This window comes from Piliocolobus tephrosceles, chromosome 16 (genome assembly GCF_002776525.5).
Source record: "Piliocolobus tephrosceles isolate RC106 chromosome 16, ASM277652v3, whole genome shotgun sequence".
NCBI classification, from domain to species: Eukaryota; Metazoa; Chordata; class Mammalia; order Primates; family Cercopithecidae; genus Piliocolobus; species Piliocolobus tephrosceles.
The window spans coordinates 37,661,841-37,686,173 of record NC_045449.1 but is presented as its reverse complement, the minus strand read 5'-3'; the positions used below and the strand labels follow the sequence as shown (position 1 = coordinate 37,686,173).

Genomic DNA, 24,333 nt, shown 5'->3' with positions numbered 1-24,333 from the left:
TTGGTGGGATTGTAAACTAGTTCAACCATTATGGAAAACAGTATGGCAATTCCTCAAGGATCTAGAACTAGATGTACCATACGACCCAGCCATCCCACTACTGGGTATATACCCAAAGGATTATAAATTATGCTACTACAAAGACACATGCACACGTATGTTTATTGCAGCACTATTCACAATAGCAAAGACTTGGAATCAACCCAAATGTCCATCAGTGACAGACTGGATTAAGAAAATGTGGCACATATACACCATGGAATACTATGCAGCCATAAAAAAGGATGAGTTTGCGTCCTTTGTAGGGACGTGGATGCAGCTGGAAACCATCATTCTTAGCAAACTATCACAAGAAGAGAAAACCAAACACCGCATGTTCTCACTCATAGGTGGGAACTGAACAATGAGCTCACTTGGACTCGGGAAGGGGAACATCACACAATGGGGCCTATCATGGGGAGGGGGGAGGGGGGAGAGATTGCATTGGGGAGTTATACCTGATATAAATGATGAATTGATGGGTGCTGACGAGTTGATGGGTGCAGCACACCAACATGGCACATGTATACATATGTAACAAACCTGCACGTTATGCACATGTACCCTAGAACTTAAAGTATAATAAAAAAAAAGATATTCTGAAATTCAGGCTTTATCATATGCCTTCACAATATCTTAATGAGGAATATTTAATTAGAATCTGAGAGATAATAACCCTTTATATGTGTGAGTAATGTACCCTGCGGCATCACAAAGCACTTTCAAATTCATCACTTCAACTAATCAGCCCAGCAACCATGGGAGGTGTAAAGGAAAAATGTTTTGGCCACATTTTACAAATAAAGCAACTAAGGCTCAGAAAGGTCAAGTGACTTGCTACGAGGTAGTATATCGCTAATAAGTGATATATCCCAGCTAGCATCCAAGTCTTCCACTATTTTCACTAAATGACAGAACCTCTCGTAAAAATATGCAAAACACAAAATATTACCAAAAATAAAGAGGTATTTTCTGGCTTAACAAATCTGTGTTAAAAATATTTTACTCTTGCTCAAAACCAATATTGTGGAAAATGGATCGGATCATCTTGGACTCTCAGGGAAAGGTATTCTTTTTTAATCACTGCTTGATAACTTACTGTCTTTTACCATTTTATTCCAAAGCAAATAGATGAAGTTTGGCGAGAAATGAGATGGATCATGGATGCTCTACAGTATGCAAGATACAAGCAACCAGTTTCTGGCTTGCCCATCACTAAGCTGATAGATCCCTCAGATGAGCAGAACCTAAAGAAGATCAGTTCTACATCATCATCACATATAGACTGTCTTCCATCCCCACCCCCATCCCCAGAGATGCACAGAAGAAAGGCAGTGAGTGGTAAGCAATGAGATCTGAAGTTCTGTTGTTTAGTTCCTGGACTTTTGGTCCTCTCTCCACTGATAAGGACTTTTGTGCTGAGGTATTGGTTCCAGAAAGTGGTTGAAAACACTGCTTGGGGTCAGAGTCTAACAGCATAGAGGAAACAAAATCGGAACAGTAGAGGAATAGGAAACTAGAGCAGTAACCTAAGACCAATGCCATTTGGGGGCAGGGAAGATTCATTCTAGTTCTAGCTCACACTTACAAGATGCAAAAGGATATAAAGCAGGGATACGGCTTCAAAGGTGCAGAATGGGGATCGCTGTGATGCCAGGTGAGGGCCACACAAGCCAAGGGAATCTGAGCAAGACAAACTAAGGAAGGAGAACAGGCCCAACCTCTATTAAACAGCATCTGACAAGAATGAGGCAGGAAGCAGGCCCCAACCTGGGTGAGAGTTCGGGAAAAACTTCCCATCCACATAGCACAATGTTTTAGAGTGCAAGGTGGGAAAGAGAGAAACCTTGGATAAACTAGAATCCTGAAACTGAGTGCATGTAAGTAGCATGGCCTCATCATGGATATAATGAACTTTAAACAAGTTGGAGAAGGTAACTAGCAAGGCACCTCTCCACCCTTGGGTATTAAGTGTAACAGCAAAAACCTGACCCGGTTAATATAAATTTCTACAAAATACCTCTATGCTTTTAAGTAGAGAGAAAGCATACTAGGTAAAGGCAATAAAAAGCTCTTGCCTAGCCATGCTTAGACTAGTGCCATTTTCTAGTCAATTAAAGTAATGGCAATTCAAATCATCTTTCTTGATTCAATAGTTTGTAAGAGCTCCAATTTTGCAAGCTTCATAATAATATTTTTAATAAATAGGCCTGATTTGTGGACTTGTCCCGTAGAGGGCGGCATGGTGTAACAGAAAGAGCTTGCACTTAGAAATCAGAGACCTGGATTCAAATCCCAGGTTTGTTTTACTAGCTGTATGAGTTTGAATAGATTACTACATCTGACTCTCAGTTTCCATGTATGTAAAATGAGAATAATACCTATACCTTGAAGAGTTACTGGTGAATAAGGTAATCTATATCAAAGATGCATGGCATATAATAGACAATATATTGTCAATATCATATTTAATGTTATTTTTATTGTAGAAAACTTTACTGGGAATCTGAGCCTTTTCTCTGAGTAAGTTTGTGTCTGCACCTGTATTTTAAAAACTCCAATGTGTTAAGCCAAAACTTGACAAGTGGAAGAACTTAGGAGACAGCTAATTTACGTTACCAAAGGAGTCTATGACTTACCAAATAACTCAACAAAATATTTAAGTAGAGTTTCTGGAGTGCATTTTTATAGACTGACACCTGGCTAGAGATACAAATCAAATATCTCTGCCAGAAGTTAGGCTGATAAGAGAAACAGATATATTAACAAAAAATTACCTGATAATTGCACACCTGCTATGAAGTTTATCAGAGGCACTAAATATTAAACTCCTATGATCAAAGAGAGCTTCCTGGAGGAGGTGACGGAATCTGGTATGAAGGATAAGCAGGAGTTGTGCAGGAAAACAGGAAAGAGAAGAGCATTATAGGCAGAGAAAGCAGATTATACAACTGTTTGTAGTTTAGGGAATTGCAAGCAGTTTGGCTGAAACTCAGGATCTAAGAACATTGTTCATTCTTTTCTATTTAAAAAAATATATTTATTTACTGGTCACCCTCTACGTGCCATGCTCTCTCCGAAGTAACAGGGATACAGTGATAAATAAAGCAAAGTATTTGCTCCCGTGGAGCTTACTTACATTCTAGAAAGAGGGACAAACAATGAAAACATAAACAAAAAGGATAATTTCAGGTCGTGAAAATTCCAGCATATAATACAAAACAGCAGTAGGGGTGGGAGTAGGCAGGAAGTGTGTTGAATTCACTAGCATGATGCTCAGCAGAGACCTATCTGGAAAGATGACATTTGAACCAACCCCAGAAGAAGAAGCTAGTAATGCAGAGATCTGGAGTTGGAATATTCCAGACAATAAAACAGCAAAAGGCCCTGAGGTAGGTGAGGAATAGAAAGAAGGCCAAGACCTTTGACACACAGTGAACAAAAGGGTGGATTGTGAGACATAGGGTAGAGAGCAAGACAGAAGCCAGAAGCCAGAGTAGGCAGGGTTCTGTAGGTCATAGAAAAAGTCTGGATTGTATCCTGCTTGTGATGGAAAGCCATTGGAAACTTTTAAACAAGGATTGATATAATCTGAATTACTCTTTAAAATCAAATCGGGTTGCTGTACGAAGAGACCCTAAGGGGAAAATATTGAAGCAAGGAGGCAACTTAGAAAGTTATTAACGAAGGAGACACCAAGTTTTCTGGCTTTGGGTGCCTCGTGGTATCATGATGGCACTTACCAAAAAAAGGTAAGAGAGAAGGAAAAACAAGCTTGGGTGGTTGGGCATGTTGAATTTGCGTTGGCTTTGGAACATTCCGTACAAAAAGAAACATTCAGCAGAAAACAAGCTGCATGGAGTCTAGAACTCAGGAAAGAAAACTGGGCTAATAATATAGATTTAAGAATCATTAACATGTGAATGACGTTTGAAGCTAGGAAAATGCTTGGGATTCCCTAGAAAGAGGAGGTAGAACAAGAAGAGGAGACTGTGGAAGGATCCCTGTGGAATGAAGCATCAAGACATATTAGACTAAGAAGGAACAACCAGAGAAAGATTTAAAAAAAAAAAGAGAGTAGTGTCACAGAATCAAAATGTGCAGAGAAAGGTTAAATTCAAAAACTGAAAAGCTTCAGTTGTTTTGCTTTTCTCAACAAGGAAGTCATCAGTGAGAGCAGTTTTTGAAGGGAAAGAAATAGAAACTGAACAGAAGCAAATCAGGGAGTAAATGAGAGGTAAAGAAGTAGGACAGGAATTTTCATTCTTTTAAAATCTTGGCTACAAAAGGGAAGAAGGAGGGAAGGTAGTAGCTAGAGAAGTGTAGGGTTGAAAGGGCATTTTTTTAAGGCAGGGAAGCTATGTATGCTATGATGTCCTACAGTTTGTTTAACTCTACAAACAACGCTTCATTTCTATTTCCACCTTTGCAGCCCTTGTCTGCCCTCTCAGCTCACAGAACCTTCCCAGTGTTTAATCTTCTCTTGGCCACAGGGTCCTTAGTGGATTCCTCCCTGGCTGTATGAGGGTGGCCTTCTCTATGCCACAGAAGTGCCAAACTCTCACGTTGGCCTGAGGACGGGTTGCACCACTCCCTGCTAAGAGGATCTGGCCAATTACATTCAGATTTTATTATTAACTTAAAATGTGAGTGATCATCATTCTGTTTCTTAAAATATAACTCTCTCTTGGGTCCATTTACTTCTTGGAAGCCAAGATTCCATGAGCTATGAAACACAAAGATGTGGAAAGCTGCAAATGAGAAATGGAACCCAGTGACGGGGAAGTGCTGTTGAAAGCTGGGGAGAAACATTCAGTGTCCTACCCCTCACAAAAGCAGAAGCATTTGAGAGCAATGAAATCTGTCACTGCATTCTCTGTCCTTCTCACAAGTGTGACCACTTTGAATTGTTCAAAAGCCATTCATGAAAGGGGGGAAATGCAGTTTAGAGGAACATACCTGCTGGGTTACCCGCAGGGCAAAGTTTGCAGCACAATTCCATTCTGTGTGTATAGGATTCACTAACTTCTAGAGCCTGCTAGAAATATAGAGCCTATCACAAACCTAGCCTCTGGTGCCAGCCCAAGATTCTGTTTTAAGGCTGTTGAGTATCTTGAATTTGTTTGCGTGTATCTGTTAGGAGTAGGGGATGGAGAGTGGAACTCTTTCACTTACTTCCCACTTCTGTGTGGTTTTCAAAACACAAAGTAGAACTCTTGTGAGTCAATTAAAATTAAGCATCTCTCAAGGACCCAAGGGGGAAAGCTGGCTCCTAGAAAAGGCAGCTCAAGGCAGGGGGTGGAATTATTTGGTCCATCACATGGGTATTTTCTCTCCCACTCCTTTTCTGTGGGTATAGTGGTCACAGGCAGCAGCAATTTTTTTTTCCAATACTGCTGTTTCTCCTAGTGACACATGGGTGAGGCAATAGAGGGGAGGGGGGTGTTGTTTCCTTCAGATGCATTTGAAGGTTATCCTGATCTTCCAAATGTAAATCTTGGTAACCTTTTTCCAGATGATGTTAAGAGCACTATGGCAGAAAATACATAGCTCAAAAAAAGTCAACAGGAATCTGAAGGTATTATTTCTCTTGGGATATCAGAAGGTGAACAAAACCCAGAGATTCTACCCAAGGCCTGATGAAAGATTCAGTAAAAGTCTTCATTTATAAATTATTTAAAGACTACTCAGACACAGTGGAAATAAATTCACTGAAGCACAAATTTTATATATATATATAGAGAGAGAGATATATAGATATAGATATAGAAGTGTATATATATATATTATATATATATATATATATTTAGACAGTAGTACATTAAAACTGTGAAGATAGATTTTGGGGCAAATATGGATTATTATTCTTTACTTTCTGTCCTGCCATGCCCCCTGCCTTTAAGAAAAAAGCAATAGCTTTAAGTCAATTATTCTTTCCTGAAATGTCATCTCCCCATAACGCCCTCAAAATCCACATCAACTCTACTCTGCTGTTGTTGGCCTGACCCACAGAAACCAGGAGTTACAACACTCATTACAATGGCAAGAAAGCCAAGCTTCCTAAGCCAGCACTAATACTATGAGCAGAACTTTCATCAAACAGCTCCTGGGTCAACCAGAGGGGAAATTCAAGGCTCTACCAGTCCTGGCCTGCCCAGTGGGCCCTCTCAGGGAAATTGAGGAGCATAAGCAAGTTTATTAAAATAACAACTGGGCAAGGTGCCTACAATGGTTAATGGAGCATATGGCCTGAATCTGGGGATGGAAGCTGCACTTTGCATTCTTTTCCAGGAAGGGAGGGAGCAGCAGTGGCCTAAGTCCTTGGAAACTCTCCTCAGTGCCCTGGCTGGCATCCTGGAGATTTTCCCAGACTGTTCTGGGAGGGGTATCCCACCCTAAGCAATAGGTTCCACTAAGTCTTCTAATAAATAATACAATCACCATGCAAGTCAAATATTTAGATTCCCACTACAGCAGTGTTTCCCAAGTGTGGGTCCATGAACCAAGGAGATAATATTTACCACTTAATATTCAAGCTCTTTTGCACCTCCTTCCTAGGTTACTATGGTTATAACTAGGTCTTCTCTTGAAATCAAGAGAAGCTTTGAGTCAATAGTCTTTCCTGAAATGTCATCTCCCCATCTTTCCTGAAACGAAATCTCCTATCTCTCATGTTCTGGGAGCTACAGTAAATCAGTTATATCATTCACTAATTCACTCTAAAATGTAGGTTAGTAAATCTACTGGACTAGATCATCACCAGCAGAAGATACCATACAAGAAATTATTATTCACCTTTATTATCAACAGCATTCTCACCTTGAAATATATCTGATTACTGGTTTATATTTTAATGATATTAATATGTTATTCTGTATTTAGGGTGAAGAGGATTTCAATAATATTAATATCTTCTGTTTTTAAGGCACTTAAAGTATCTTTTTTTTTTTTTTTTTTTTTTTTTTTTTGAGTCAGAGATTTACTCTGTTGCCCAGGCGGGGGTGCAGTGGCACAAATTTGGCTCACTGCAAACTCTGGCTCCCAGGTTCAAGTGATTCTTATGCTCATGCTCAGCCTCCCGAGTAGCTCGGATTACAGATGCCCACCACCACACCTGGCTAATTTTTGGATTTTTTTTTTTTTTTTTTTTTTTTTTTTTTTTAGTAAACACAGGGTTGCACCATGTTGGCCAGGCTGGTCTCGAACTCCTGATCTCAAGTGATCCACTTGCCTCGGCATCCCAAAGTGCTGGGATTACAGGTGTAAGCCACTGTACCTAGCCCACTTAAAGTATCTTTAACAAACTAAATTACTCCTCATAGTACCTATTCATAGTACCAGTTCACAGAAGCTAAGTGATTTGCTCAAGATCATATATGCAGTAGGTAGCAAGACAGGACTTCAGTCCAGGTTTCTCTAATTTTAAGACAATTGTTCTTTCTGCTATATTTGGACTGGCTCTTCAGTCAAATATCAGCAAAGATAAAGCAAAATTATCTGGGTGATTGTTTTCAGGAATCTATGGTAGATTAAGTAAATTAGATCCTTTCAGGATGCTTTGCTTTTAGTATTATTTCTAAGAGACAGTCAAATATCACTATTCGTTATGCTCCCAGATTTCAATATTTGTTTCAGTTTCAATTCCACTCAATATGCTTTACTGAGAGTCTTCTATGTACCATTTATAGCACAAGAGGTTAATAATACAATGATGCTTAAGACACAGTGTAGTTGGGAGGCCCTCATAGTCCATTCATATATCCATGTTCAGACTATATGATCTGGGAAATACAAAAGATTCTACACATCCCTTTGGTTGATTTGTTCCTTAGACCATTCCTTTGTTGACTGACTTACTCAATATTTACTAAGCAGAGATGAGTAAGACATACATACTGCATGCTCCCTAGAGTTCATGGTCCAATGAGGAAGACAAATAGGAAAATGGATAATTTGTAATAAAACTTGGTAAATGCAGTTACAGAGATATAAATAAAATGCTCTAAGAGGCAAAAGAACTGAGCAGTTAACTCCACCTGGGGAAAACAATACAGACTGTCCTTGAGAGACTGGGTCTTAAAATATGATACTCCATTAAAATATTAGACTGTCAGCTCATTTAAGGCACATTTCATATACTCCTTAGTTTCCTCCCAACAATGCTTTCTCACTATTCGTGTGTTGGGAGATCAAAATACAGACAGATTTTGCAAAGTGCTTAACTATGGACTGAAAGTGTCACATACTACGGTGGTTACTTCTAGTTCTGGTAATTTTTACTATCCTGGCCCCCAAAAACTATGTCCATGCCTGAACGCTCATAACCTGTGAATGTGACATTATTTTAAAAAGGGTCATTGCAGATGTAATTAAAGATCTTGTGATGAGATCATCCTGGATTATATGGGTGGATCCTACACCCAGTGAAAAGTTCCCTTATGAGAGACAGAAAAGAAGGCACAGACACAGAAGAGAGGCCATGAGAAGACAGAAGCAGAGATAGCAGTGGCATGTTCACAAGAAATGCTAACAGCCACCAGAAACTGGAAGAGGCAAGAGAAAGTATTCTCCCCCTAGAGCTTCCAGAGGGAATGTGGCCTTGCTGACACCTTGATTTCAAACTCTGCCTTCCAGAGCTGTAAAAGAATAAATTTCTGTTGTTTTAAGCCACGCAGTATGTGGTAATTTGTTCCAGCAGCCACGGGAAACTAATACAAGATCTAGTATGTTTCTCTAGTAGCAGCAATGTCAAGAAGCCCTAAGAGTTTAAGTAATTTAACTCTGTGTACCACAAAAAGTGAATTAGATGAACTAAGTGCCACTCCTCAGGAAGTTTCCACACAGAGTCATGGAAATGCTAAGGTGGATGGCAGCATAGCAAGTCTTTGTAGTGAGACAGATTTACATTTGGCTGCCTATTCTACCACTTATCAAGAATACAAATTGGAAAATTTGATAAGCCTAAGCTTCAGTATTCTCATCAGCAAAATGAGAATTGCTATAAGTGTTAAACAAAATAAAGCACTTAGAGCTCTTAGCATTATGGCTGGCTCACAGTAAGTACTAAGTAAACGTCAGATATTGTTTATTACCATTGCGGATACACACAAGTACATGCACACAGCTGAACGCACTGATCAGATAAACGAAGAAGGATGTTCAACTACAGTCAATTACGAATTCTTTGGATGGGTCCTATTTCAAGCCCAATTTCAAATTCTCAATTATCTTCTCTTCTTCCTCACTCCTAAGGCACCTACCCCTGCTATCATCAAAAACAATCAACAATTTTGAAATCCTGTTACTTGCAGTGTCCTATTTTTCCCACTAAAGATTGGAAAAAGTACTAAGGCTTTTTAAAGAATATCAAAGTTATTGAGCCCAGGCCTTTATACATTTCTCTCCTTGTAACCTGGAAATATATATTTCTTCTTTCCTAACCACTTACCTCTGAGGACAATGTATCCTTCCTTCTTTCTCACTAAGCACCAATGCCAGCACTGGTGCTCACAATTGATCACCCCTCTTTATTATCTCATCAACCTCACCACTCATATATTCAACCATTCTCTCTCCAATAGTTTCTTCTTCTCTACACTCACAAATACCTTCCTTCAGCTTTGCTACCCCACATGCTCTCAGTTCATCCCCTCCTTGACGTTTTGGCTTTCCCTCAGCTCAACCTGTCCCAAATTAAACTTACCATCCATTCTACCACCCAACCCAAATCAAGGCTGAAATTTAACTCATTTAATTTCCTGTCTTCCTAGGAATCACAGTTTGATATCTACTAATAACTTTGGGGCCATACACTCACTTCTCCCAGTTATCTGGAACACTTGTCCCTAAAACTTTCACATAGCCGGTTCCTTTGATCACTGAGTTCTCACCTAGACTCCCCTTTGTATAGTGATGTTTCCTCCCCTGGCCACCTTGTCAAAAGCATCTTCCACCTAAGTCACTCTCTAGTTAAAATCCACTTTCATTGTCTTCACAGAACCTCACACTACCCAAAATTAATCTTATGTGTTTTCTGACTTACTGTCTAATCCAATCTCTTTGAGCTATTTGAAAGCAGAAACCATGTCTGTCTAGCACAAAATAACTGTTCCGTAAACATCTCTCCATGAATGACTTTCCTGGACTTCAATTTTCTTCCACACAACCACAGCTCTTGCTTAGCCCCATAGCCTGAACAAGATAAACATTTGGAGGGAAAATATAGCTTGGACCACAGCTTCCCAGCTGGCCACCCTGCTATCTCTTCCTCAGCAAGTTGATCTTACATCCTAGTTGCTATCCTAAATCATAGCTCTCATCTTGTCAATTCTTCAAGATTCTTTGATGACAAAATAAGGTACAAACTCCTTATCTAAGCATTCAGTACCCTCCTCTGGTTCCACCCTACCTTTTTAAAAATTAAATGCTGTTTTTAAAAATGTTTTTTGAAATAATTATAGACTCCAAAGATTACAAAGAAATGTACAGGAAGTCTCATGCACCCTTCCCTCAGCCCCCAACAATTTTAACATTTTATACAACTCATATAATATCAAAACAGGACTACTTGTGCTCTTTCTTCTTCCTCTCTTGTTTCTAATCCTTTTATCATTTGCATATTTGCTATTAAAATCTACCTCCAGTCATTTTTTAAAAGTTGATGAAGACATAAATTAATATAGACATAGAGATGAATGAATGGAAGGAGAAAAATAAATGATAGAGTATTTCATCAATCCTGTCCCAATAAAATATAATCCCCCTTTCCTACATACCTGCACTTATTTGCTGAACTTCTCTTATAAAACCTATGTTCTGCCACAGTCTCACAGATGCATACTTTCTTTATACATCCATTAAAACAGTAAACTCCCTAGAGACAGATATAATTTCTTATTAATTTTATTTCCACTCAAGAACCAAGTACAGTGCTTCTATTAGAGCAAGATCTCGAGTAACATAGAATCTTCATTGTGAATGAATGGATGAATTAAATATCTCTGCCCCAAGAGTAATTAAATATCTCCAACAGTTGGGGGATGCTTCCTAATGGAAGTTTTGTTTGAGGAAAACCTTGAACAGATCAGTAGAACTCAAAAAGGCAGAAGAGGGAATCCTTTTATTGGTAGCCATTATTTAAAGAACATATAAATTGATCTCATCCTTTGTAGCTGCTGGATAACATTCCATAGTACAGATGCACCACAGTTATTTAACCATACCCCTCTCGGTGGATATTTAGGTTTTTAACAGTTAAGATAAAGTTTGGGTTCATATTACCGAAGACCCAAATAAGAATGTCAAAAACACAAGGTACTTTCTGTCTTGTGTGAAAGAAGCTCAAAAGGAGACAAGTCAGGGTTGATATGCGGACTTAATGGTCTTCGGGCAACAAGCTCTATTTTTCAGCCCCACCATCCTAGCATGTGGCTTCTATCTCCAAGGTTGCTCCATGACCTCATCCAACACATCTAGTTACAGGTAAACTGGAAGGAAAGAGAAAGAATGTAATGACCCAGCTAAGCCAGGTCCCTATATGTAGCCTTCCAGAAGTTTCATACTATACTTCCATTTCCATTTCGGTGGTCAGAACTTAATTATATCGCCATGCTTAGCTGCAGGGGAAGCTGAAAAAAGGTGGTCTTTTACATAAGTGCATTGGTGTCCCAGTTAAAATTAAGATTTTGTAATTAAACAAATAATAATGGATACTGGATAATGGATATTGGGTAACAACCAGGAGTGAAAAGGCAAAACTGACATCTTGCGCCCTGCCAATTAAGAGCAAGTATGCACATCATCTCCTTTAGTAAGGGAAAAAAGCATTCTGTCTAGTTCTAGTCCCTAAAATAGAAGAAACCTTGATACTGACTCCCAAACAAATCAAACTTTATCCATGAATTTTGCAATATTCCGAGGATAATCATGTCTGATTTTCCACCATCAGCAGACTAACTGTAACCGGGTTAGAATGTGGGCTTCTTCTTCAATTAACTGTTGTATTTTTTAATGAGCAAGGTAGTCCTTCAGAATATGGAGGTGGACGGCAGCTAGGATTTGAAGCCAGGTTTACCTACTGCCACCACTGGCATCTCCTCTTCTTCGTTCGCCTTTTTAAATTCCTGCTACTTTGTCAAATGCAAAACTCACCTCTGAAATAATAGGGAATGAATAAATGAATAACATTTAGCTTTCTAGCCTGTTTCACCCTGTCCACAGCTGCCCAGCTAATAATAAAAGCATGTGTGATGGGAATGAGGGAAGGTTGCCCTACTTCTGTCTGGACTGGACCCGTCAGAGTTCCTCTCTTTCCTTTTCTCCCGCTAAGACCAGAGCCCACTACACAACTTGTGGGGCCCTGTGCAAAATGAAAATTGTGGGGCCCCTTGTTCAAAATATGTAAGCATTTCAGGAGGTGACAGCAGGGCATTAAACGAAGCACAGGACCCTTCTAAGTGCAGGGTCAAATGCACTGATCCTATGCCTGTGAAGCGGGCTCCAGCTAAGACTGTATTTTTCCTAACATCAGTTTCTGGCTTCGCAGATTCACAGCCCTGCTCTGATGAAGAAGGCTGCTCAGAAGTCTTCCTCCCCACCGACAGTGACTATGACTCCAGCGATGCCCTGAGCCCCCGAGACCTGGACCTGGTCTACCTGTCATCGCACGACATTGCGCAGCAGACCCTTATTGGCCTAAGCGGCAGCGCCCCCGACGTCCTACAAGTGCACGACGTGAAAACCCCACTGGGGCCAGGCCAGGATCCCCAGGGCGAGGGCCCAAATCCTGATCGCTCATGTGCTGAGTTCCTCCATAGCCTGACCCTCACGGGGTTCACACCCAAGAACCACGCCAAGACTGTGTCAGGTGCGCGGCCGCCACTAGGCTTCCTGGGAAAACGGAAGCCAGGCAAGCACCCCCACTATGGCGGCTTCAGCCGCCATCATCGCTGGTTGCGAATGCACAGCGAGACCCAGTCGCTATCGCTCTCTGAGGGCATTTACACACAGCACCTGTCCCGGGCCTGTGGTCTGGCCCAGGAGCCCGAGGAGGCCAAGCAGTCCGGCCCTGCCCTTGATGGTCCCAGGGGCCTAACTCTGGCCCACGCTGCCAGTCTTCCTGAGGAGCGGAACAGCAATCTCCAGGACGCGAGGCCTTTGGTCCGCCGCCTCTACGTGGAGCCTTACACAACAGCCCCGGTGTCCCAAGATGAAAAACCATGGGCTAGCTTGAGCCCGCCCTCTGGAGGCCGCAGCACCCTGCCCAGCCCCACAGGCCCCGATATGAGCCAGGAGGGCCCCACCGCCTCTCCAGTGTCAGAAATACTCAGCAGCATGCTTTAGGGAGGCCTATCCCGGCTGTCCACCCCTCCATCACTACATCACCCTTACCCCCATCCTGCCCCACTGTGACCCCACTCATTTTCAAGAGTTTTGAATGTTATAAATCCAAAGGTTACAAGTTCAGGGTCCTCCTTTTGTGGATAGAGTCGGGGGTGGAGGCCAGAGTTGCCAGTGCCATTCCCACTTCAGCCTAGAAAGGGCATGGGGGAGTTGTTGTGTCAACATGGAATATGACATGCAATGACTCAAACGTGCCACCCTGTTGGTGGCACCTATGACTGAAGTTGGCCATCCCAAAGAGAGACCCTCTGTTCTGCAGCTGGTTCTGTAATCTGACCCCTGGTTTAGGGCTCTTTCATGAGTTTGTGATTGATGATGAGAAGTTCCATAAATGAAAATAAGATTAGCATCGTTTCTCCCTCCATTCCAAACCTTCAGAAGAGTTTGAGGGAAAGACACCAGGTTGTGTCTCCAGGGCACCAGGGTCAAGTGGGCTTGACCTTGGTTCCCCGTCAGCTAAACTAGGTCATTCCAAAGTACAGAGTTCTCAGGGCTCACCTTATCCAGTTTATCCATCAGTACTTATCTGATTAAATAGGCCTTGACAGGCCTTTTTTTCTTCGCATAGTGGTGTGTGGAGACCACCAGAAACAAAAGTAGAGAATTCTTCTCTTTCAGCTCTATCTTGCAAAGACAGAATAGGACAGAAAGTAGCCCTTCCTGTATACTCAGCTCCCATCCAAGCATGAAAATGAACCATAGATTGTTACAGGGGTCAGGGAGATGGCTAAACAAAGTGAAAGCCTGAATTACAGATAAGACAGGGGAGGGAGAGAGACAGGGGCAGAAATATATTTCCTTTACAATTCTAAGTTAAGCGATGTAAGTCCATGGGGGCTGTGTCTCTGAAAATCATAGTGGATCAGCTCCAGATTCTTTGGTGATGAAATTGTCATTGAACCATAAAGTGCCCTGCAGATATGGCCAGTCAGCAATGGGCTCCTCACAATCCCACAGGCATATCCACTCACCCTACATCATAATCGAGAGTCAGATTGTCCAGGGCTAGGGTGGCTGCCTTCCCCTTTCATCCTACCTCTCCTTACATCAAATTTGCCCCAAAATCATCTGGCCCAATTGGCATCAGAGAAAGTATGCTCAGAAGCCCTTACCAGTAGTTCATTCCAAGGATGTGCTAAAAAAACATCTGGAAATTTTGCTTTGGTCTCATTACCTCCTATCTGAATTTCTCACAAGAATCCAAATTAGACAAATCATACTGCATATTCAGAAAAGGCACGAGTCTCTTCATCTCCTGGAGCCAAGACCCATTCACTTCACTGATGTTCTAAATGATCCTTTTCTACTTCAAAGGCATTTCAGTTAAATATTGCTCTTTATGGCCCTATCCTTGTCCACAGAGTTCTACCATTCCTCCTCAGGGGAGTTCATACAAAGTCCCCTGTTCACAATGTTATTCTGATCCCTTCCATTTTAAAAACATTTGATTTAAACATAAATAATTACCCTGCTGCAAAGGTACAGATTTGGCCCATGGCCTATGGTCATTAGAAAACTAAAGCCCAGAGCTCAGACTTTATTTTTTTAAGAGATTTTATACTCAATGAAACCCCCAAAGAATCTTGATCAGAATCACTATAGCTCCCTTTTCATGCCTGGGAGGATTTTAAAATGCAGTTTTCTTCTGTCTAAGTGAATTCTATGTGCATGGAAAGGGAGAGTGTTAGAACTAGAAGGGATCATAAAATTCATCTAAGTCGTGGGTTTACAGGTAGGGCAATTAAGACCCAGAGACGTTAAGTGACTTACTCAAGGTCATGGAGCTGGCTTAGTCTCAGAGATAGGGTTAGAACTAGAATCATTCCCTTTATACCAGACTGTCCCATTGGGAATTGGTCCATACCTAGTTAACTCTTGATGTTGTCTACAGGGTGCCCCCTATTTTGTAGATCATCACCTACTTCTGATTTCAAATTCAGCCTTTACCTAACAAGTTTCCAATATTACAGAGCTGCTTGTTGCCAGGGAATACCAACTTCATGTAATACACATCTCAGTTAAGTTAATTAATTAAAAAGTAAATTTGGGAAAAACATTTCAAATTATGCCTCCTAGTTAATAACAAGAATGGCAAAGTCATTTGCACTCCGTTTCTACTTATTTCTAATTATAAAATGGATTGTTCTGTTCAATGAGTTTGTGAGATGATATTCTAGGATTGTGAAGAACTAAGAATCCAAGGAATTTCCTGATCCTGATCATTCTGATGGCATAGGAGGAAGTTTGTGACTGAATCAGGTGGGAGGCATTCAACAAACAGCAAAGGCAGAAACTGACCCACCCTTCTGACCCCTCATTTGGTTGGTAACTTCTGGCATACTGGACCAAAATTGCATTAATTTTAAACCTGCTATTTTATATTGGGGACATAAGATTATTTTTTCATCTTCTGGGAGGAAAGAAGGCATGCCCACAAAAAGAATAATGCATGTTACATTTTAATGGGCATACTTAAATCAATTGAAAATGTATTTTATTAGCAATATTCCTAAATAAAAGTGGGTATTTTATAGCTTCCATAATTAGCTATTATTCAGGTAGGTTTCCCCATACCTCCACTTTGCAATATTTTGTGAGCCCAGTTTAAATTAATCCATTCTTGTGAGGGACAACTGTGTTCTCTAATTCACAGTCCTTTATTCATTTGGCCGATCTCCTACGTATAGAGACTTTACAATGTCTGAGGATATTTTGTTTTATTTTATTGTTTTTGTTTTGTTTAATTTTGGATACAATGGATTTTTGTCTTTCACTGTTTTTTTGTTTTTAATCCAATATGAGAGCCTCTGAAGGAAACTGTCCCAGGTCTTCTTTTCCAGGGTTTTTCTAACATGTTTGATCAGCTTTCGTCATTTGTGAAAATCCTCAAAAATCCTTGATTGAGGTTCTCCCATATGTTTATCTCGATTCTAAGTCCCATCGAGATCCAAAGAATCAAGTGTAAAACATAGTCCTGGGCCACAAGAAGCTCACAATCTGATCTAAGAATGTAACCATATGTTCACCATACATCTTCTCAACAGTCTCTTAGAAGAGGCAGGAGCCTGTCTCCTCAGCCAGGCAGACATAGTGCATGTTGGGCTACATCTTTCATTTCTTCTCGCTGTATAGACTCTTGAGGGAGTACAATCTGGAAAATCCAAGTCATGGATGTATATGTTTGGCAACTACTTAACAAAGCTAAAACATCCTCTTAATTGGCAAGGGTGCCTGGGAGACAGTAATTAAAAACATTCACTCCAGGGAATGAGTATTTTAAGAAGTAGGTACTTAAAGATGAGAGTCATTTCCTTTAAAGAACATTCACTAATGTTCGAAGCAATAATTACACTGGAGAAAATTGATTCATTTGGTTTGAAAATTGAAGCAAGTTAGTAATAATATTTCGCCAGTCCTCTTTCCTGAAGGATCCCAAAGCACTTTATGAAAAGCAATGACTGAAGCCTTGTTGTACTCCCTTAAAGAAACCTTGTCCAGGAGCCACCTGGCAAACACCTACCGTGTCCTAGCCAGGAGATCATGCCAGACAAGTGGAAAGGAGGACTGGCCCCTCGTTCATTGTTATCCTGCCACACAAATGTGTGCCCTGGTGAGTTTGGAGCTCTTCCCTTGAAGATAACTCTGTTAGACAAGGAGACATCCCAGAAAATACCTCCTTGGTCTCCTCTGTTTCTTCATCCTCCAACCAAGATATACTTACTTTCTCTTGGAGAGCTAACTTAACAGCTTAAGTTAGGTATGTCTGCAATGCATTTAAGTTGCCTAGTTATGTCAACAAGACACAGAATTCACTGGCTTCTGAAAATGTACACGTTAGGAAGGTGATAACATTTTTCTACAGCTCTCTCAACTTTGTATGTAGCAGAGCTACAGCAAAGAGTGTGCATCTCTTGGTATATGTGCTTATTAAGCTATCACATACCAATTAGAGAAAGTAGCTACAGATTAACAAAGAACACTCTCTAAGAATTCAAACTGTTGCATGGTCACTTTATGAAGTCTAAATATTTTTCCAGATGATTTAATGAAGCAAACCTGGACTTTTTTCTTCAAGGTCATATCTTTAAGGAAATTTTTTAAATAGCTATTTGGAAAGCAATGGTATCTCTTCATAGGTAATAGGGTGAGCAAGGAAAAAAAACTGTTTTCTTTGCTGGTCACCTCTCATAAGATGTTCAAACACGTGGCTTATGACTGTTAAGCTAAACTTCAATGCGGCCTTACAAACAACAAGGGTAGTGTATTTGAAACCATGTTGTACCGCTTGGAAACTTGTTCTAAGATCTTAATACAGACTTTTTCTGAGGTGTTGAACTTTGCCATTAGCAAAAAGTATTTTTAGAAAAATCCATTGACTGTTTATGAAGCACTGATTTTGCCATATTTCTGGTCTCTGCTTTTTCCACCGCATCTGCACACAGCAGTTATATTTGTTTTTTCAATTATTTCTTCTATTTCCACTAATAATGACTTTGTAAAATGGTTACTCAAAAGGATGATTGGTTTTGTTTAACAATTGTATAGGTGGGCTGTGAAAAATATTCTATTGTGATAAAGGAAGTAGGAGATTTGTTGTTGTTTTAAATATTATCATAGGGTCTTTCTCCTACAGATATATACATTTTTTTTATTTTAGCAAAAGCCAATATTTAATTTAGTGGCAAAGGTTATGAAGCTATTAGTTAAGGCTCTTTGCTCCTCTTCCTGCAGTCCATGACATGAAAGTCTGAATATACTTTCACAGTAATCACCCTCCAGTGACTGATTTTCAAAAGCCAATTCTGGCAAATTATTGTAAGTCACTCTGAGTTGCTGTGTTGCCTCTTGCCTTGTGAAAATCAGATGTTTCGGGGTATCCCATGTATGTGACCACAAGCATCAGTTTGATGTTTGTGATTTTTTAAAAAAGTGTATGCATGTGTGTGTGCGTGTGTGTGTGGTGGTGTCAGAGAGATGTTTCATAGAAAAAGTAATTTAAGTGACATTCTTATTTGGCAGTATTTAATTGCTTCCTTCCTAATGTGTACATAGCAATCTGGCTGATTATTGGTTATTTGTTCAGAATTTATTGTATCTTGTTGCTGTGTATGCAACTGAGTGTATGTTAAAGTTTAGACTTCAGTACGCTATCTGCACAATTTTGTGTGCTTTAAACCTCTGTAAATATGCAGATGAATCATGATCATGTATGGTGTGTTAAATGTGACTTCCAGTCTTGAAACAAAAATATTTTATTGTATGTACATTTGAAAACTATTTGAAAGATCTAAATGTATATTGTAAATGTCCAGTATCCTCAGTCAAAAACAGCACTGGTAAAATGTATGCCTCCTCAACCTACCAATTTATAAGAGGTCAGGGATTAATGAGAATTAAGGTAATTTTTCTAATGGCCTGTATTTTTGGTAATTTCTTACCTGCCTAAGTGTATTTTCAAGAAAAATTGTTGACAGAAGAAATCTAAGCTATCAGAGGGAATAACTTTATTTCATAAGCATTAATTATACTTTATGTCTTTCCTAATATTGTTGAAATCTAAGTCAAGCATGAAGTCAAAAAATATTTTTGATTGTTCGTTAGATTTTTTGCTGTTCAAGGGACAGTTTCCAAGCCCATTTGTCTTAAGTGTGGAAAAATGTTGATTCAATAATAAATAGAATTCTTAATACTTGGCTTACCTAATGCTTTTCCTTGTCTCAGGAAAGACACAGATTTTTCGCCTGAGCTTTTAAAATCTCCTCACTGAAACTTTGGAAGAATTATCATTTGTGGCATTGCTTTGGCAATTATCAGCAAAGTCTGACCAGCTGGCTCTTGATTAATCAGTACCATTCAAGTTATTTCTCTTTCATAATTGGTTATTGCCAAGTATTGAAAATACAGCAGCAGATCGTCACAGCAAATACTCTCACCAAGTTGCACCCAGGAGCTTGGCCATCATAATCTCGCATCTTCCTCCACTGCATGCATGTTTAAATGTCTTTGGTGCATTGCTGCATGCGCTGTCCCATCTCAATTTCTCCAACCCTTCTATTTCCACACCCATGAAGCGCCTTCTACCCCTACTCCCACTGGCTGAGATTTGAGATTTCTTCTGTGTTTGAGAACACTACAAAGAGATTGCTTCCACCCTAGGAACCTGTACAAAGTTTCCCCTGAATTCCCAAGGATGGGAAATGTGCTGCTTTGGACCATGTATTTGTCTTATGCTGTTTTACAGAATTCTTTTACACACAGACGAATTCAACCCTTTATTGGCATGTTTGTGGTCAGCTTTCTTGACAGTCTCAGAGGGCTGTTTTGTTGTCCTGGCCAAATATGCTGTTTTCCCTCTGTAAATTGTCATCTTTGTAAGCAAACCATTACTTTCTTTTCCTAATTCTTTCTCTAAATAAAAGTTTACCCTCTTTTTCAAACCAAACAGATGACATTCTTCTCTAATATCCCCTGTCTTCTGTGAGCACTCTTGGGGTGGCATTGGAGTAGGGACAGAATGAAGTAAAGAGTAAGAGGAGGCTTTTCAAATGTAACCTGCTAAGTAAGAAGTATGCCTTCAGGGAATGCCTAACCTTTTTGTTAAGTTACGCCAAGCAATATGCAGTATTTCTATCTGCCAACAAGAAATCACTCCTTCTTCTCTATAATAAAAAGAAATCATTTTAGGGAAGTAAGCAAGTTTAAACCAAGCATTTCTTATCAATTTAAAGTGACTCCTAGACAGGAGAAAAACATTCATAAGGAAATTATCTTACCGATATTATAATGTCAAGCAAGTTACATCTTTGCAATGATTTTTTGACTATCCAAATGCATTTCCTCTTCAGGTAGCATGTGGCATTCCCATCTTTACATGATGCCCCTTCTAATGGCCTGTCCTATCAAACGTTGCATTAAGATATTTTGCCAAAGAAAGTACTAGTGTTAGATACTGACTACAGGAATTCAGGCACCAGTTCCATACTAGACTAGACCAGATGCTCTAAATGAAAAGCTACTGGCTGCTTTGTTACCCATCACCCCACCCCAGCACATTTTATAGCACCTGACATAAGTATCTTGTTAAATGAGTGATAAACCGATGACCACCAGAAATTGTACAGAGCGCACTTAAAATCAGGTTAAATCCCATACCTTGCATAATTTATCTGTAAAGAATGGACATGAAGACCTTTTCACATGCCTACCAGCCTGCAGCTCTCTAAAATGGCTCAGATGAAGCTCAATTTATCCCCTCAGGATACCTTGAAAGTATTTATTTAGGATTTCCTGAAAATTTCCACCACTTACCCCACACATCACCTCCAGAGTACCTTGATTGGGTGGGAATGTACCGTCCAATCTGGCCCTGGCCCACCTGATGGAAGCCAAGGGTCTGAGAAGAAACCTGCCCTTTCTTGAGGTGCAAGATGCACCTCCAGATGGCCAGCAGTTTTCTGAGTGTCATGATATCTTGCCCAGTGATTGGGTACCACTGGATTGACATGCAGATCACTCAGCCCAGCCGCACCCACTGCATACCCAGAAAACCTGCAAAAGTCTCGTCCTCCTGCCCAGTAAGGCTGCTTTTGCACATACCATTTTCCTCATCAAGCTTTAATAACTGCAATCTTCTATATGTTTAGAAAATACTTTTCACAAGCACCATCCTTTCTCAGCCTGACAAGTAGCCCTATGAGGTTAGCAGGGCAAGAACGTATATCTCCGCTTTACAAATAAGAAGAGTGAGGCTCAGTAGAGTGAAAACTAGGGCCCAGGACTCCTGACTTTCTAGAGTGCCAAGTGCCATTGAGTTAGGTCCTTTGAGAAAAGAAAAAAAAATTTACAAGGCCACTGGAAGCTGTGTCTGTGGAAGACACCCTGCACAGCCAGACATGCAAGGGACATTTACACAGACACAGATAACAATGGCAAATGCAGCCAAACGGGACAACAAAGCACACAAACCCTTTCCCCCAAGGCAAAGTCAGGCACTCTGTGACTGCAACCAAGATGCTTTTCCTTGCAGTCACAGAGGGCCTGACTCTGAGCTAGAACCTGGGCCTCATGCGGAAGAGTTTGTGTGTCTTTTGTCTTTCCTCTCTGAACTTACAGATAAAGATGTCTATAAAATGTGTAAGCTCTTTTTCAGCTTTGAAATTCCATGAATTTAAAACACACACATTGACTACCTATCAGAGATAAGAAGGGATTCTCAGAATGTCTCTATTTTGGGGATGCATTTTGTGTTATTGTTGTTTTTTGGGGTGTGCATAGGTTGCAGGAGCTATGTAGATGACATTGAATCTATTATAAAGAAAGAAAGTAACTGTGAGAAATCCATGCTCGGTGTCCCCAATATTCCCCTGCCCCACAAGAAATCTTTCACTACAGAAAGATTTAGGTCAGTCTTCTGCCTCACCTGACCCCCGTCTCTCTCAGAAAACAATTTCACCTGTTTCAGTTCCCCTATCCTAGCTGTCCAGCCACTGGGATCACAGTGAATATGGTCTGGAATATCCCTTGGACCTTCCCCAGCATCGAATCTGACACCAGCACCGCCCACCAGCTGTTCTCTTAGATCTTGCCTGATCACTGCTGTAAGATCACTTCCCTGGAGTGTCCCAGAAAGGGTCAAGGCATTGCACAACTCCAGGGGGCACTATTATTAAGTGTGGAATGTGCTCTATTAGCCACTTCCCAGAACCCAGGCATGAAGCAAGCTGGCCCTTTGCCAGAGAGCAAGCCTGAATTGGGCATCTCCTTTTGGGTCAAGGGGAAGATGAGAGACTGGTGTAGAACAGGGTACTGGGCCCCACCTTATGAAGGATGTTTATCAGCCCACAGTGGGTGGGTTTAACAGCCCAATGTTGGACACACATCTGACTCTTCCAAGTTTGGGCCAACTTGAGCACCAGCTTGGACTTTGCTTGGGCCATTTTGGCTTGGCTCGATCCAAGTGTCAGGCATTGTTCTCCCTCTGCCCTCAGCAGAGTCTGTGAAGTCAGGACATGATCATTCTCTGACAAACATTCAGTACATTTCCCTGGGTCCCAGGAGGCCTGATATTGAAATGTTTTCCTCTCCATAGTTATATTTTCCTTGGTTGAAAGAGTTTTGTTTTGGAAGTTGCTACCCTGTCGAGGTAATGAGTCAGTTTGGGAGGCCGGTGCAGAGGGGAAAATGCACATCATTGGCAGAGGCCAGAAGGATGGGGGTGAGAGAAGATGGGAGATTCCCAGTGGGAGAGAAAGACCACACCCTCTTCCCCCTCCCACCCTTTTAGGAAGAACATGACCCCTCCTTACCAGCTGAGGGCTTCCTCCCTGGGACCAGGAGCCAGGCCCAACTGCTGCCTTAGGACTTGATCCTGGGAGAAATAGGTAAGCAGGAAAGGAGCTAACATTTATGGGTCGTCTTTTGAGTACCATTTAATCTTCTACCTTATACTTCTTGTGAAAAGCAGTAGCATCATCATCCACATTTTACAGACTGAGAAACCGAGGCTCAAAGGAAGGAAAATTGCATGCTCAGCATCACACAACCAGCAAGTGGCAGAGCCAAGCCTGGAATTCAAGTTTAATATAGGAGTCCAATGCCCATTCTACTATGTGGTCTCTCTGCAGGACTCAGGCCTACGCAGAAAAACAGACCCAAGAAACTTGGGAATAAGAAGACCCTGTTGAGGGACAGCTGAAATTATCCTACTCCGGGCAGGGAAAGCACTGATGGCAGAGGGAGAAGAGGAGGTTTATGGACTTAGGCCACCCTTTTTCTTTGCCTCTAATCTCCTCTCCTCAACTTTTCCATCCATACATTTTCTTCACATGGAAAGAAAAGTCACAGAGATACAAAAAACACACATAAACACACAAATACACGCAGGTCTCTCACACACAACACAAATACACACATCCATACAAGCACAGAGGCACACACATCTGGAGGTAAATCTCAGGATTCAAGGGTTGGCCTCATGCCAGCCCTGAGCCCCGAGTAGCCCACTGAGGAGCCCTGGTCTGCCTCACTTTGGGAGGTCAAATCAATGAAAGAGCCCTGGTAGTTGAAAAAAGAGAAAGGGAGAAAGAAAGAACACCAGCACCTCTCATGATGGGAGGTCAGAGCGAATGAAACCAGGAGAAGGGGGTGGGGGGCAGGGTGAGAGCAGGGGGATGGGGAGCCTGGGGCTGGCAGCTGAATTCCTACCCTGGCCCAGCTCCAAAAGATTAAAATAGAGCTCTTAGAGTGTCCCCTCCACAGACTAGCCTGCCAGGGGCCAGACAATACGTGGGTTTGTGCTCCAGCACAGGCCTCCAGAGAGGTGATGTTTTTACCCGGACGGCTAAAGGCACAGAGGCAGGTCTAAGCAATTCCAAGCCTCCTTCGGCTGGCAGTCCCAGAACAGGCCACGGCACACAGAGAGCTGCCGGCTACTAGGGCGCAGACAGATATGCCCTTTTCTCACCTCGGGGCAGGCCGCTGGACTCCTACTTCTTCATTTTATGTACCCTGAAACACCCAACTGGCAGGGCTATGTGGGACAAGGTCTTAGCAGATTCGTTATACTCTAATTGCGAAAGAAAAAAAAAAAAAAAACTCAGCATGCCTGTAAACAGCCAGCCCTACCCATGAGGGATGGACAAGGCGTCCCTCGGATTATCTGAAATACTCAGATGAGTACAAACACTTCATTTTCTCTAACCAATGAACATGGCTTCCCCAGAAGGAAACTGCTGGCCGCTTGAGGTTACATCTTGGAATTCTTGAGGGCTTCAGGTGGCTAGGTAGGACTCAAGTCCAACATCTCCGACCAGTATATCAGCTAAGCACACAGGTTCCCAGTATATCGGCTAAGCGCACAGGTTCCCAGTATATCAGCTAAGCGCACAGGTTCCC

The 24,333-nt window shown here is 41.2% G+C and overlaps 1 protein-coding gene and 1 long non-coding RNA gene across 4 annotated transcripts in view; one reads left to right on the top strand and one right to left on the bottom strand.

The window, feature by feature from the left end:
• Positions 1–19,127, top strand: part of ANKFN1 (ankyrin repeat and fibronectin type III domain containing 1) — a 374,035-nt gene extending 354,908 nt beyond the window's left edge. The window contains exons 20-21 of the mRNA XM_026456748.1: positions 1,164–1,380; positions 12,584–19,127. Coding sequence (XP_026312533.1) covers positions 1,164–1,380; positions 12,584–13,380 — 1,014 coding nt within the window. The 3' untranslated portion in view covers positions 13,381–19,127. The remainder of the gene's footprint in view (positions 1–1,163; positions 1,381–12,583) is intronic.
• Positions 1–24,333, bottom strand: part of LOC111537607 — an 82,009-nt gene that overhangs the window by 47,207 nt on the left and 10,469 nt on the right. The window lies entirely within an intron of this gene.